General features: G+C 43.4%; 1 protein-coding gene and 1 long non-coding RNA gene across 8 annotated transcripts in view; one reads left to right on the top strand and one right to left on the bottom strand.

Annotated features, from left to right (window-relative positions):
- Window positions 1-4,218, top strand: part of Ppp2r2b (protein phosphatase 2 regulatory subunit Bbeta) — a 433,386-nt gene extending 429,168 nt beyond the window's left edge. For 5 of the 7 annotated variants that reach the window (XM_047555459.1, XM_047555458.1, XM_047555457.1 and 2 more), the window contains 2 exons: window positions 667-758; window positions 3,529-4,218. In XM_047555459.1, coding sequence (XP_047411415.1) covers window positions 667-758; window positions 3,529-3,808 — 372 coding nt within the window. In that variant the 3' untranslated portion in view covers window positions 3,809-4,218. The remainder of the gene's footprint in view (window positions 1-666; window positions 759-3,528) is intronic. The other 2 variants (XM_047555461.1, XM_047555462.1) reach the window with 1 other exon arrangement.
- Window positions 3,248-8,638, bottom strand: LOC124986763 (uncharacterized). Its single transcript, XR_007109083.1, has 3 exons — window positions 8,511-8,638; window positions 7,859-7,952; window positions 3,248-4,138 (listed from the first exon to the last, which is right to left on the bottom strand). It is a non-coding gene; the product is annotated as an uncharacterized LOC124986763 (long non-coding RNA).
- Between the last annotated feature and the right edge of the window lie 6,119 nt (window positions 8,639-14,757).

Genomic DNA, 14,757 nt, shown 5'->3' with positions numbered 1-14,757 from the left:
CTCAATGCAGGTCATCTGCGTACTTGCCAACCTCTGCCATACTCTCTCCAGCACTCCTGCCTCTGGCCCTTTCCATATGCCGTTCTCTATGTTTAGAAAGCCCTTCCCCACAGGCTTCTGTTCCAATGTTGCCTTATCAGGTGAAACCTCAACTATTCACCCTATAGAAAATAGTACCCTTCATATCTCCCAGCCCCCTTTTGCACGTTCTTTTGTGCTATAATTTTAGTTCCATCTAAACCTTATGCATTTACTTGGTTGTACATTCTTGCCCCCAAGCAATGGGATGCAGTGATCATGAGGGTATTGGATTCACTGCTCTATCCCAGGCCACAGCAGACAGTCAATAAGTACTTGTTGAACAAAAGCCTGAATGAATGGTGTCCTCTAATGCCTGTGAACAAAGCCATTTAGAAAATGGTACTCACTGAGCCCTGATCTATCCCACCATCTAAACAAACCTGCTGTTCAGTCCACACTGGTCACTCGAGAAACTCACCAACCCATCCTAACATCCCACAACCAGGAAGAGCCAAGCCTGATCAGATCCAGAGCCATCGGATTTGAGGCACAGGTCCAGAGAGGATGAATGGCTCATGTCAGAAGGGGCGGTGACCATGGGAATGCTCACCTTTTAAGATGACTGACTTTGGTGTTTCTTCCCAGGTTCATGACTACCTCCGCAGCAAGTTGTGCTCCCTCTACGAAAACGACTGCATTTTTGATAAATTTGAGTGTGTGTGGAATGGGTCAGACAGGTAAGAAGAGCTCTGGGAAATTAATCCTAAGTGGGGTGCTGCCAAATGGGGGACAGCCTTGGGCCCCATGGTCCAGCCAGGATGCATTGTGTGGGTCACTGGATGGACCCTGAGATCAGACCAGCAAAGAAGGAAAGGATGCCCGGACACCCTGAGTCTGTTTTAGGAATGTCCCAGGTGACAATTCAATGTTAACAAGAAAGTCCTGTCTTTGACACCCAAGACACTCCCAGAGCTTGACCAACGTGTCTAACAAAGAGCACTAATAATCCACCAGCAAATTCCAGCCTAAATAGTTCCAAGTACTACAAAGTGAGCTTTCTACATTAAAAACTCTCCAAGCTGTTAGTGTGGACCTGACTGAAGGCCCTGGTGGTTCATTAGCTGATTCTCGTCAAGCTCATTTATCACATTCCCTCAAAGTGATTTATTACTGTTTTAAGGCCTTTGATTTCAACAATACTTCATATTACCCCCCAATAGTTCATTTTTAGTTTGACAAATACAGATGAGTCTCTGGCTTCCATGAGGACTAGATGCAGGCAACCAGAGGCTCACCAAGTTCCTTGATGAAGGTGGCACTGGTAATCGTGTTTGGCAGCATGGGAATCCTTCATGGCAAGACACTGGAGCAGCAAGCTTTGAGTGAGCACAAGTCGTCTCTCTCAATTGTTCTTTAGCATTCTTTGCCACTGACCCAAAATGAACCCCCTGCTTAGCAAGTCTAAAAGGAGTCACCAAGTAGCAAAGGACCCAGTCAGTCCTGTTAACATAGGCCAGAGAGCAAAGCAACTGTGACATATGAACAAAAGCCCCCCGCCCCAGGGAAAAGAAGCCAGCCCTGTTATTTTTATGTATTTATTCATTGTGTGTAGGTATTATTTATATATTGGTTAGTATTGCTCCAGTTCCCTCCTATCTCAGGCTAGCTTCAAAAGCAACACTTATTAGGCACTGACTATGTACTCGGCACTTTCACACACATCATTTAATCCCAAAATGTTTGCTCTCATCATCCCCATTTTACGACTGTGGAAACTGAGGTTTGGTGAGATAAAATGTAACCTGCCCACCTCACCAACTAGCAAATAGTAAATACCAAAGTAAAGAAGTTTTGAACTAGAATTCTAAAAGCAACATTCTTTCTAAAACATCACAACTGGGAAATTTTGTTTGGGGTTCAGATAAGATTAAGACTGTTTCCAAAGACTTTCTCTGACTTGTTTAAAAACCTGTCAGGTCGTGATGGGGAAGCGAACATTGATGTGCCTAAGAAGCAGCGAGGCTGAGTGGCTGAATGCTTGTACCCTGGAGACCAACCGGTACATGCAGGTCTGAGACCTGACCTTGTCACCTATTAGGACTGTGACCGTGCAAATTACTAACTTCTCCATGACTCCCTCTCATGGGCTCATGGAAGTTGAAATGAGATGGTGGAGGTGAGGCAGAACCCCAGCACCCTGCTGGACAAGGTCACAGCAGTTCACTCTAGCGCAGAGAGAAACCATCCACAGCATCAGTTTCTTAGGCCAGAAGAACAAAATTCAACCTTTAATTTGTGCAGCTGACAGACTACCCCCCACCTCGCTGTGGCCAGTGGCCAGTCTTGTTGGCTTTTCATTTCAGCTATGTACACTGCCCAAATCATACCAAAAAAAAAAAAAACAACTGATAAGACTGGGCTGTCCTTGTCCTGAAGCCAGTTCACACCAGCCTCCCTGGGTGCCACCGCCGGAGGGTGACTAAGCACTTTCAGTCTCTCCCTGGCCTGCCATCTTGTCTGAAAAGTCTAAAAAGTCATCATTTAAGATTCTTTAAGATTCTACACCTGGCTGCTGGAAGGCTTTAGGTACTCTGCTCTTCTGGTCGATTGTAGATGTCCCCAAGAAGAGAGAACCCTTGTACAAATGTAAAAGCGCATCTGACCAGCTGTTCCAAAATTGTATTTTTCCATCCCAAATCCTTTTAAAACTTGAACTTGTTTCCTCTCTTCCTGAATAAGACTATGATGACACCCATTTTGTAAAGTTTTCTAAAACAAGACTGAATTTAGATCTGGTTCTCAGAAGGGGAGAGGCCACCCTATGGTCGCTGCACTGTCTCTCCACATTTTTCTTAACCAGATTGATGTAATGAAGCCCTGTAGGTCAAACAGTCTGGGGAATACCCCAATGGCAGTTGTGCTTTAAGTAAGTACAACAATTTGTTGTTTTAAAAAGTGTTTCTAGCTGGGTGCACTGGCGCATGCCTATAATCATAGCAGCTCAGGAAGCTGAGGCAGGAGGATAACGAGTTGAAAGCCAGCCTCAGCAAAAGTTAGGAGCTAAGCAACTCAGTGAGGCCCTGTCTCTAAATAAGATTCAAAATAGGGCTGGGGATGTGGCTTAGTGGTCAAGTGCCCCTGAGGTCAATTCCCAGTACCCAAAAACTAATTTAAAAAAAAAATATTTTGACTTACACACCTTTTTTGAGTCTCATAATCCTGATAGAAGATAGGTAGGGCTGGGATCATAATGACTGCACTCATTTAGCAAACCAAAGAACCAAAATATATAGAACAAAAGTGAATAAGAAGAAAGTTATCACCATTAGTGATTCAAAAGGAAGTCCATGGTCACAATAAAGATCCTTTTTCTCGCTCTTTCTTTAATACAACCTACAGTGCCGTTGGCCATGATGTGCTATCATTTGCTTCAGAAAGACAACTGGAACAGGTTACTGCCTTTCCTTACAACGCTCAGTCTCTCCCTCTTTCCTCTCTGTCTGGCAGTGTCATCATGACAGGCTCCTACAACAACTTCTTCAGGATGTTTGACCGAAACACCAAGCGTGATGTGACCCTTGAGGCCTCGAGGGAGAACAGCAAACCCCGGGCTATCCTCAAGCCCCGAAAAGTGTGCGTGGGGGGCAAGCGGAGAAAAGACGAGATCAGTGTCGACAGTCTGGACTTTAGCAAAAAGATCTTGCATACAGCTTGGCATCCTTCAGAAAATATTATAGCAGTGGCGGCTACAAATAACCTATATATATTCCAGGACAAGGTTAACTAGGAGGACAAGTTATTACTTAATCTCACATACTGAATACTAGTCCAACAAGTTTTTAAATGTTTCTTTGGGTCTTCATTTGATGCATTGACTTTAATTTCCCTATGCATAAGACAATTGGAATTTAAAAAGAGTCCAACTTTCCCAACTCCCCAGTTCTGAGAAACTTGTCAAACCCAATAGGCGTGGGCCACTTCTGTTTAGAGCTGAGAGCTGCCAGCTAACAGTAATTCTTCCATAGTTGACTTGAATTCTGATGCTTTTATTGCCCAGTTTTCTCTGGTGGGTCCAGTGTTTTGTTTCTAGGTGTCTGCTGCGATAAAATGAGGTTGTCTGTAGTATTTAAGGAGAAAAGAGATAAGTTTTTTTTTTTTAATTAAGCAATTCCATTTGATTGAAAAAAAAATAAACACCGTTTACTCTTAGAGACACTCTCTTTGTTTTGTGCAACATCTGAACTAGTCAGAATCTCCTCTTCCCATCCATCACCTCTTTTTAACAATTTCATTTGCTCCAGAGATTTATTTCATGAGGCTGAGAAGAGGATGCAGAATGAGAAGGGAAGGGACACTGTACCACCTTTATACCTCTTTTTGTAAGCACCATAGAAACAGCCTGAGAATCCAACCAGGAAACACCATGAATGCTTCAGGGCACATAAAGAACACTTTCTACACAGTGCTTCTTAGAGTTTGCTTGGCAAGGCCGTGCAGGGCCAGATCCAGCTGCTGCTTTGTTTCTCTTTCTTTTTGTCCTTTCCAATGACTTCATATAATACTCTACTTACACATTCGCTGGCTCTTTCCCTTCAGCCTTTCCAGCTTATTTATCCCATTGACTTCTAAAGGCCACGTCCTGGTTGCTTAGTGTCTGGTCTTCTAAATGAAGCGGTAGGTTGGAAGTAGTGGCACCACCCTGGTTCCCTGAGAAAGGCTGGTCTGTTTGGGGTGGGTTTGTCTCCTCCACAGCTCCCTCCCCTCCTCCTGGTTTTGGAAACCAGAAATCACCACCCATAAATCTCCACTATACCTAAAACAAAAATGGCCACTAAAGAGGCTGATTTGTCAAGTCTGATGGCGCGCCTTAGCCCACTTCAAGCTCACCATCTGGAAAAGTAGTCCCGAAGGTCATCTTCCTACAAGAGTGGGATATGGAGGAATCAAGAAGCTGTGACGTGAAAGCAGGGGAAGTCCTCTCGAAAGGGGAGACTGGTTCATCCTTCCCTCCCTTCACTTGAGAAGTCAGACTTAGAACTTTTTTGAAAGCCACTTCCGGAAGTTTCTGTATGGCAGACCTCTAAGATGGACCTAAATGAATTTTAGGATTTATAAATTTGGATAGGAGGCCGAGGGAGTGGGCAGATGGTGTCTAGAAAGCGGCATCTGGGTTCCTGTCTCCTAATCTGTCCTGGTGACTCACCTCTCCTAACTTCTATTTTGTGGGTGAGAGCTAGTGTGAGAGTTTTTCACTGCAAGAGAAATTTTCTTTCAGTTTGTGAATTGACTTAGAAGTTCCAACTTTCAAATATAATTTGCTTTAGAGGAGAGAAATTAGTGAGCAAATCATATTGTCTCACTTCTAAGCTGCTATCCATTTCATAACCGCTTTTTCTGGGCAAGAAAATAACTTTCTACTTTAATTAATAACCATTTGTAAGGTGCAGCCCAATTTCAGGAACATTAAAACTTGAACAAGTGCTTCCACGTTGAGGACACATGAAGATGGAGATGGGATTTTCCCAGATTTCCCATGTTCCCTGCAATAACGTCACTTCCTGGGCATCTCAGGCAGAAACCATTGCAGGGACAATGACTTAGTGGAAAGAATGTTCTTGGAGGAGACCAGAGGGAGTTGGAAACTTCTCTAAGTCACAGACAATTGTGATGAGTGAACCCCTGGGTCCTGGCCCATCCACTTCCTCCATGGCCTTTTCTCCACTTCTTGGTCTCTGCTTCTCGGGGCCAGGTGCAGGGGTTGCACCAATCATTGTTTCTCAAATTAAGCATTGACCCACCCTGTACTATTGCTCGTTTAGTATGGACTTAATTCACATTTCCTCCAAAGCAAGTCTTAGCCTCTTCTAAATAATGTTCATGCAACGTCAGTTCGGATGTGCCAGTATTTCCTTCTAATGTTAATCACATAACCATTCATATAAAAAACATGTCCCCATGTTTTGGAGGAGAAAATCATTTTGTGAACCATGTTTATCAAACTTCAGTGCCTGAGTAACCAGTCTGACAACTCTCGGACCTCAGGAGACACTGGAGCGCCTCCACAGTTCACCCACTGGAGTCAATGGTACTCCCAAGAACACGCAGGTGAACAATTTTGGCCATTGTTTAAGGAGCTCAAGGGCCCCCTTCAGTTTATGTGTGGGCTCCAGATAAAGACCCCTGCACTGGTCCAACAGCTCAGCATATGGATAAATAACCTGAAACTCAGGAATGGGGAGGATATGCCAGGGGATTAGAGGAGCCTCCATCACACACACCAGCACACACCTAGGATGCCCCAGGGCCAACAGCCAGGAAGACAGGACAGGAGGGGGCAGCCCTGGAGAGAGCCCTCGGCAGCAATAACCACCATCCCTCACCGGCTGCCTGCTCTGTGCCAGGTGCTGAGTTAGGAACTTAACATTTGTGAGCTGCTTCTCCCCAGTAAAGTTTCTTAATTAGCAGCCCACAGAAGTCGGTCTCCCTTCCAGATGACACTAAAAACTACTTGAAGGCTGATTTGCCACCTTTCTAACAGTTTCCTTGGTTCTAAGGACCCTGCTTTATTTTATACTGGGAGTGCCACCAGGTGATAACTAGAGGGTGCCAACTGTGTGAAGGAAAACGAGGCGTCCTCGTGGACTTTTATTAAAATCTACCTAATGCAGCATTCCGTTCCTAACATTTTCAAAACAAGCAATTCATAAAGCTGAACTTTTGACAGGATATGTCTGCTTTCTCATCAGGAGAAAGAAGATAGGTTAGAAGAAGTGAGGAAGGCACTAGCCAGCATTAGCAGTGGGATACACAGGGAGACAGGCAGCAGGGACTGGTCTACTCCTTGATTCCTTAAGGTCTAGCTCCTGCCACTACAGCAACACTCCCTGAGGAGGTAGGAGCACTCCCCACCCTCTCCAGTACTGGGGATTGAATCCAGATGTGCTCTGCCACTGAGCCATACCCCAGGATCTAAGTAAGTTACTGAGGCTGACCTTGAACTTGCAATCTTCCTGCCTCAGCCTTCAGAGTCCCTGGGATTATAGGCATGTGCTACTGTGCCTATAAGTGCTTTCTGTATACCACCTCATTCTTTTTCTCCTCCTCTTAACCTATGATGACATTATTATCCCCACTTTGCAAATAAACAAGTGTCAACATGGCTCAGGACACACAGCTAGTAAGCAATGAAACCAAGACTCCAATTCAAGGTATCTGACTCTAAAGCCAGAGCTGCTAAAAACTGGGTCTAATAGACAAACTCTGGATGCAGATACAGTCATAAATCCAACAGGGACACACTGAGAAATTCATCATTATGTAGTTTTGTCATTAGGTAGCATGATAGCGTGTACTTGCACAAACCTGGCTGGTACACCTACTGCACCCCAGGCTACATGGTCAAGCCAGTTGCTCCCAGACCACGGACCCATACAGCATGTTCCCATGAAGACCACAGAGAAATGTGATGCAATGGAAGTGTCTGCTTGTCTAAACAGGTCTGTTTGCAACAGCATCACCACAAACGCATTGCACAAGGACATTCGGACATCTACAACGTGGGACGGCTACAATGACACTGGGAAATAGGAATGTTTCAGCTCCATTGTAATCTTACAATATAGGGTAAATGTGTTTCCTCACTGACCAACACATGGTTAAAGCAGCTTGCGAATACTATTACAATTAAGGAAAAAGATGACAAAATTCACACTATTCACAAACGATAGAGCCACGCAGTTTGGTAGAAGTTCTTGCCCACCATCCCCATCTCATATTATATACACAGATGGGAGGTACTGATGGGAAGACAGGTCCCAAACATGACCCCTCCACTCACCAGCACGAGGGCTTACAGATGTCCTGGGATGTGTGGGGCAGCCAGGCCCCAGGTAAGGGCTGGAGTTCCTGAGATGCATAACCACTCACCCTGGCTGTAAGAGATGACGGTTACATAGGAGCAACATGTGCATTGTAAACATTTACAACCCAATAAGATAGGAATGAAGAGCAGATATAGGACAGAGGAGGAAATAGCTACTCAACGAGTGGTGAAAGGTTACTCAGAATAAGTGACATGCAAGCAGTTTTAAAGCAGCTCACCCAGCCAAGAAAGCATGATACAACAAGCACTTCCACTGGGGCAGACAGAGGTAAGGAACTGAAGTTAGAATTGGTATGACATGCAAGCAGGAAGCCAGCGCTTCTCTCATTCTGTTAACTCATTTCCAGCACTAGCCCACCCTTCTTTCACTCATTCAGTAACATTTATTGAGCTCCCATCTCTAAGCACTATGTTTAAATGTAAAAGTAGATGGGAGGAATAACAGGAAACCAGTATTTGCTGAGCAGTTAGGTGACAGGCATTCAGGTAGGCACTTCTCAAAATCATGACGATCGCCTCTTGGGTGGACGTATTATTCCATGTTTGTGGCTGAGACGCAGATTCCAAGAGTTACGTGACACAGTCAGAAGTTTTATCTAGCTCCCACCTGTTCCAGATCCTGCACTTCTACCACAGCGATTGGTAATGCAGGGATCCCTTGGCAGGTTTATCTTCACAAACAGTCCACTCTATGACCAGTGCTGCCTGACCGCTGAGCAGCAACACAAATGTGGTCTGTCACCCAAATGGAATGAAGTCAAATGACTCACAAAGGTCTCCAACTCCCAACTGGGACCTCATTACTGATTAACTGTCCCCCAGTTTTAATCTTCATGCCCTGTTGGTTCAGGTACTGATGGCAGAACCAGCAGGACCTGCTGCCTCTGCCAATTCCCACCCTCAGATACCACCACAATGACCCCTATTGACCAGAATCAGGATTAGTGACTGCCAGGCCAGAGTTTCTGTCCACTGCCAGCTCAGCCCACCCCCATTCTCTGAAAGGCCCACCTTGGTCCCCGGGGTAGACAGCGCCCAGTGAAGCCCTCCCTGCCCACCCCTCAGCACTCACACCTGCTGCATTTGACTCTAGTCAGGTGGCGAGGCCAGTTCTCCAGAAACCAGCCTTGCAAGGAAACCCAGAGCCATAGGGAAAAAACCAAAAGTGCTGGGATCCTTGCTCTGGTGGCTAGTGATGTGCTCCCTTCCAGCCAGAGCAGAGAACTCTTGTGCATGTTAAGGAGGGAGCCCAGGGAGGCAGGGGTAGAAATGGGGAAGAGGGTACCCCATTGGCAAAAGGAAAAGCAACTTTTTGACACTGAACAATTTCTCAGTTGGGTTTCATTCATTCACTAAATAGTTAATAGCTGATCATGTACTGTCTGCCAAACCCTGTGCCAGGGTGTCTACAAAAGCAGTAGTGACTGTTCCTGTCTTCACAGCCTACAGTACAGTGGGAGGCATAGACAGACTCACAGGCCATAGCGGCAGCTGAGGGTATTGGTTAATGGCCCAGGGTGCCCAGCCCACCTGCCTGCCCGAGTTGAAATATGAGCTCTACCACTTAGAAGCTGAGCAACCCTGGTTGATGATGTAACCACTCTGTGTCTCAATTTCCTTATTAATAAATAAGGATTAAAATAGCACCCATCTCATAAAGTTACTGTGAAGTTCGAGTGATTCATTACAAAGCTCTTAGAAGAGTGCCTTACCCAAAATATGCATTCAACCTGTGTTTATGGCTATGGTTTCTACTAATACTGAAAAACTGCATAATACGCACCATAACAGATGTGTCCAGGTGCCAGGAGAGTGTAAAGGAATGTACCTCATCCAGATAGAAAGCTCCCCAGAGAGGTCAGTCCTAAGGTAACATCTGGAAGACAAGTAGGAGCAAGTTATCCACAGGAAGAGAAAGGAAAAGAGAATCTCAGGTGTCAGGACAGGACATATGAGAGCAAAACAGTATATGGTGTATTTAAGGAAAGTACAATATTTCAATAGGACTATTAAAAAGTAGGGAGGTGGTCTAAGAAGTAAGAGGACATCATAAGATAAAGAGACAATAATGTAAGATCTGGAAAAAAAAAAATGCCTAGCCTTAGTGAATTCCCTCATCGAGGGCTCCCCAGTAGCTAGGCTATGGTTTCCAATGGTGCAGCAAGTACTTATAGCCTGGGCACAGAGGATATACTGAAACTCAGCCCAAGTGCAAGTTCCATGAGGACTGAGGCATTGTCTAGTCCACTCTTTATCACCAGAGCATAGGACAGCCTGTGGCCCCCAATAGGTGCTCAAAAAAGTTTGTGGAATGAGTAAATAAATGAGCGAGGAATTCAGGCACAGCCCTTGTCCTCAGGAGGCTTAAAAGATAACGGTCTGCTCCTAGGAGTTTGAGCTAAGGAGAAACTGGTATAAGGAGACCCAAACGGTACAACAGGGTGGCTTAGAGAAGACAAGGAATTAAAAAGAAAAAAAATTGGAAGCCAGTGAGCCAAGATGCATTAAGAGCGAGTGATGGAGCTCAGATGGCAGCGTTAGTTAACAGAACACATGTGTCCCTGCCTGATGCATTACCGTCCCTGCAGTAGTTATCCTTATGGGACCCCACAAAGCATGCAGAAAGGCTGACAGCTTACAATCAATAGCATGCTCACTGATGCAGAGAGCAACATTATCACGTCCAAGATATTACCCCCACATCCCGGCTGCAGCACTAAATATTCCCCATAACAAGGCTAAGGGACGTGACAAGAGCTATTATTCTCAACCCTCCCACTCAGAAGCAAGAGGTAAGACGAACCTTCCCCTGGATGTTCTTAGAGGGAGACAGGCCAGTTCCCCAAAGAAATCTCTCAGAGCTGAGCACATGCCTAATACAGCAAGACAGGGATGGAGAAGATTGGCATTTTCATTTGCCTAGGTGTCCACAATATAGCAGGGGAGGCTCTGTGGGTAGATGAGAAGAACAACAATAAATTGGAAGGCAATGACCAATAGGGTCAGGGGGACATAGGAGGTGTGAACGCTGGATTTTTATTCTACATGCCCAAGTCACACCAATAAAAAAACTTGACTTCCCCCAGTGTGGCTTTCTTATTTCTGCCTCTCTGCCTGTGACATAATTGAAAGTCATATTTCATCTAAGCCATTGGTTTTCAACTCCAAATACATGTTGCTTATGAACAGTCAGCCTGAATTTATCAACGAGAACAGCAAACAATTATAATGCATACTAAACACAATCTATTTCTCAGTGAAGGAAAGGAGAGTGGGTTCCATTACATAGTAACCACAGCACTGCTATGAAACATACTATGCCGTGGTTCTTCAGGCTGTGATGGGATTCTAAGAGGATAAAGGCAGTGTGCAGGAGACCAGGGTTCTTTTCTTAATTCATAATTCAGTGGTACATTTATTTAACAGCAGTTTCATTTTTCATCACCTTATTTCCTCCCTGACCAAAGGAGGGAGATAGCTCTCATTTTTCATATTCTTTTAGAGAAGGAAGAAAAAAAAATTAGGCATACATGTGACATGTCTTGGGAAAAGAATCCACTGGAACTTAAAGTTGAGTATACTCATTGATGGGACAATTGTGGTAGAAACTGATGAAGTGTCTGTCATGGAACAAGTGCAGTTCAAAAAGCCAATTTCTTCCAAAGTATGAAAAGGATGTTCCATTTCAGGAAGGAAGCATGGTGTAAAGCAGCTCTTCATTTTTACCAGCATGGGGATGGTTAAGTCACTCCATCAGTCTCAGATGAGGACCTGTGTGTCCCAGGAGAGACTTTGGGAAGGCTCCAGCAAGATCACTGATTACAGCTTTTCCTCATTCTCTAGCATGAATCAAATTCTTCTTACATGACCCCACATGTGCACACACGTGTACACAGCTACACACAGTCTCAACACTCCCCTATAACACTCTCAGAGAATCACCATTGAATTCATTATCCTTCCTGTAGAAATGAAGGATGGGTCCCAGCTGCTTAAGGACACAACCTGAAAACAAAGGTTGTAAATTTTTTTATTGTCTTTTACATCAGGACTGGGGATCCGTTTACAAATTAAAGCCCTGCTGGCTTGGTTGACAGTAAGGTTTTATGACTGCACATACGTTTGTAACGACCTCCTTTTTTATGTGCTCATTATTACATAACCAGGTGATGAGCAATAATTGCACATTTTTGTTTTTGGAGACATTTCAACTTACTTAGGCATTTTTACAACCAGAAAGATGGTGCCAACTTCCTGTGGTTGCATGGAAGGTTATTCTGTGACCAGGATAGAAACCAGGTCTTTTAAACTTTGAAGATTAGTTTTATATCATTGTTATGGCTGTCATTTTTCACTGTTGCTGTCTTTTTAAAAAAATTTTCCACGTGCATAAAACCAATGGATCTACTGAAACTTAAGTCAAAGTTCTTGATTCTAGTTTTAAATCCACAAGGAAGATTCAGCATTTCCATCAGAGGCACCCATCAAGGACAATTATGCAAGTGGCACTAGGAACACCTCATGCCAAGAGTCACAGATCCCCCACACTGGCACTGGTTTGCAAAGGTAGGTGAACTCCATTTGATTACCATGTTAAATATCATTAACCAGAAGGTTAAATGCTATGAATTATTGTTTTTTTACAAATTACTTTCCCAAACAATTATTCCATACATCATCATATGCCACAGAGTAAGTGCAGAGATAAACCAGGCACAGTCCCTGTCCTCAAGGAACGTAATCCCATAGGAAAGGTTACTCCAAAGATATCATTTCAATAGAACATGGTAAACAAAACAGCAGACATATGCATAGGTATTTGGAGTTAAAACATCCATTCTCCTGGAGGAGAACAAGGTGGTTAAATCCTAAAGGATGACAAGAGTCAACTAGGTGGGCATGAACATGAGGCACACGCATTTCTGAGTAGCACGAGCAGTTTGATTTGCTAAAGGGAAGGCTCATGGTGAAGACGGGCTTGAGTGCTGGTGAGAGCAGGGCCCAGATTGTAGAGGGCCATTTAGAGAGCTTAGACGTCACACAGCAGGCTGTGGAGTGCTGCTGGAGGATCTGAAGGGAAAATTGACATCGCCAGAATTGCATTTTTAAGATCACTCTGGCAACTGTGTAGATGGTATATTTGAAGTGGACAAAACTGAAAGCAGGGAGCCACTTAGGAAAAGGTTGAAGTGGCCCAGATAAAACATGATAAAAATCTCAACTAGGAATGGAGGAAGAAATGAAGAGGTAAAATCAATATAACTTAGTGACTGATTTTATAAAAGCAAAGAAAAAGTTGATAGAGATGCCTAGGCTGATAGCTAAGATATTAAGCAATGGCCTTGAAAAGAGATGGAAAATGAAGAAATAGGAGCAGGCTGAAGATGAAAAGATGAAGAACCCAATTCTGAACATACCAAGGAGTCTGAGGAGCCAGTTGAGCCACCAGGTAGAGTGAGGCATGGGGATAAAGATCACTGAGATGTCACTGGACATGATGGGCAGGTACATCAGGGGGTTGTGGCCTTTGTAGAGGGAATTACATTGAGAATGTTGGGCAAGAGTGTTAGCTAAGAAGAGAATCCCAGGAGCAAGTTAAGGGGCAGGCAGAGGAGGGACGCCACACAATGAAACAAAGGAGGGGTCCTCAGAGGGTGAGGACCATCACAAACAGGCTGTCAGAGATGAAGGAACAGAGTTCCCACTTTGAAAGAATAAAGAGTCCCTACAAATCATGCTATTTTTTTAAAAAAAATGAACTTGATAGAAAAGTGAGTAAGCAACTTAAAGGCAGTTCTCAAAAGAATATATCCAAAACAGTCAATGAACATAAGAAATGTTCTCTAAATAAATGGGAAATGCAAATAGTATTGTATGGTAACAAAATGAATGAAATTAGAAGAACTGACACTAACAAAGTTACCCACAACTGGAACTCTCCTATACTGCTGGTAAGTATAAATCTATCACTTTGGAAAACCCTTTGGAACTGTCTCCTGATCTTGGAGATTTTCATATTGTATAGCCCAGTGATTGATTGATTGATATTTTATATATGTGATATATATCACAATACATAGCTATATGTATTTTATATGCATATAAAAATATACATAAATAAACAGGGCTATGCCCTATAGATCACCTGTAAGTATATACCCCCAAAATACATGCTTGTGTACATCAGAAGACAAATTCAGAACAGTGCTACTGATGTTAAAATTAAATAGTAAAACAAATGACCATCCATAGAATACAGCAACATGTTCTTCCCATAAAATGGAATACTAACAATAAAAACAGATGAGCTACAACTTTCCAAAGGACATTATGAATCTCACAAATATGAGATTAACCAGACAAAATATGTATGCTACATAATTACAATTCCATAGAATTCACTAACAGGAAAAGTATAGTCTTTAGAGATGCATACTACCATGTTAAAACTATTTTTAAAAAAGCAAGGAAGAGGTTACTGTTGAATTAAGGACATTGGTTACCTATAGGTAAAAGAAGGGAGTGTGACCAGAGGAGGCTTTCAGAGGGATTCTGAGAGGCTAATGCATTACCAAGTTACCTTTGAAAGGGTTTCCTGTGTATGGTCCACTGAGCTCAACATTTGTTAACACAATTTTTGTATGCATATTATATTTCATAGTTTAAAAGATATTTTTTAAAGACTGAGAAATTTGAACATCCTAAAAACACAAAGTAGGGTGTTGAAGAAAACAGCCCCACTGCACATCAAGAGCCCTGAAGGGCATTACTGTACCATGACCTAGGACAATATGCTTTTAATGATGATCAAGTCATCAAGAAACTATTTTTAGCTCTGTATCTGCAGAGAGACA

The sequence above is a fragment of the Sciurus carolinensis genome, chromosome 6 (genome assembly GCF_902686445.1).
Source record: "Sciurus carolinensis chromosome 6, mSciCar1.2, whole genome shotgun sequence".
In the NCBI taxonomy this organism is placed as follows: domain Eukaryota; kingdom Metazoa; phylum Chordata; class Mammalia; order Rodentia; family Sciuridae; genus Sciurus; species Sciurus carolinensis.
The sequence above is the reverse complement of the archived record's forward strand: the minus strand, read 5'-3'. Positions and strand labels throughout refer to the sequence as shown.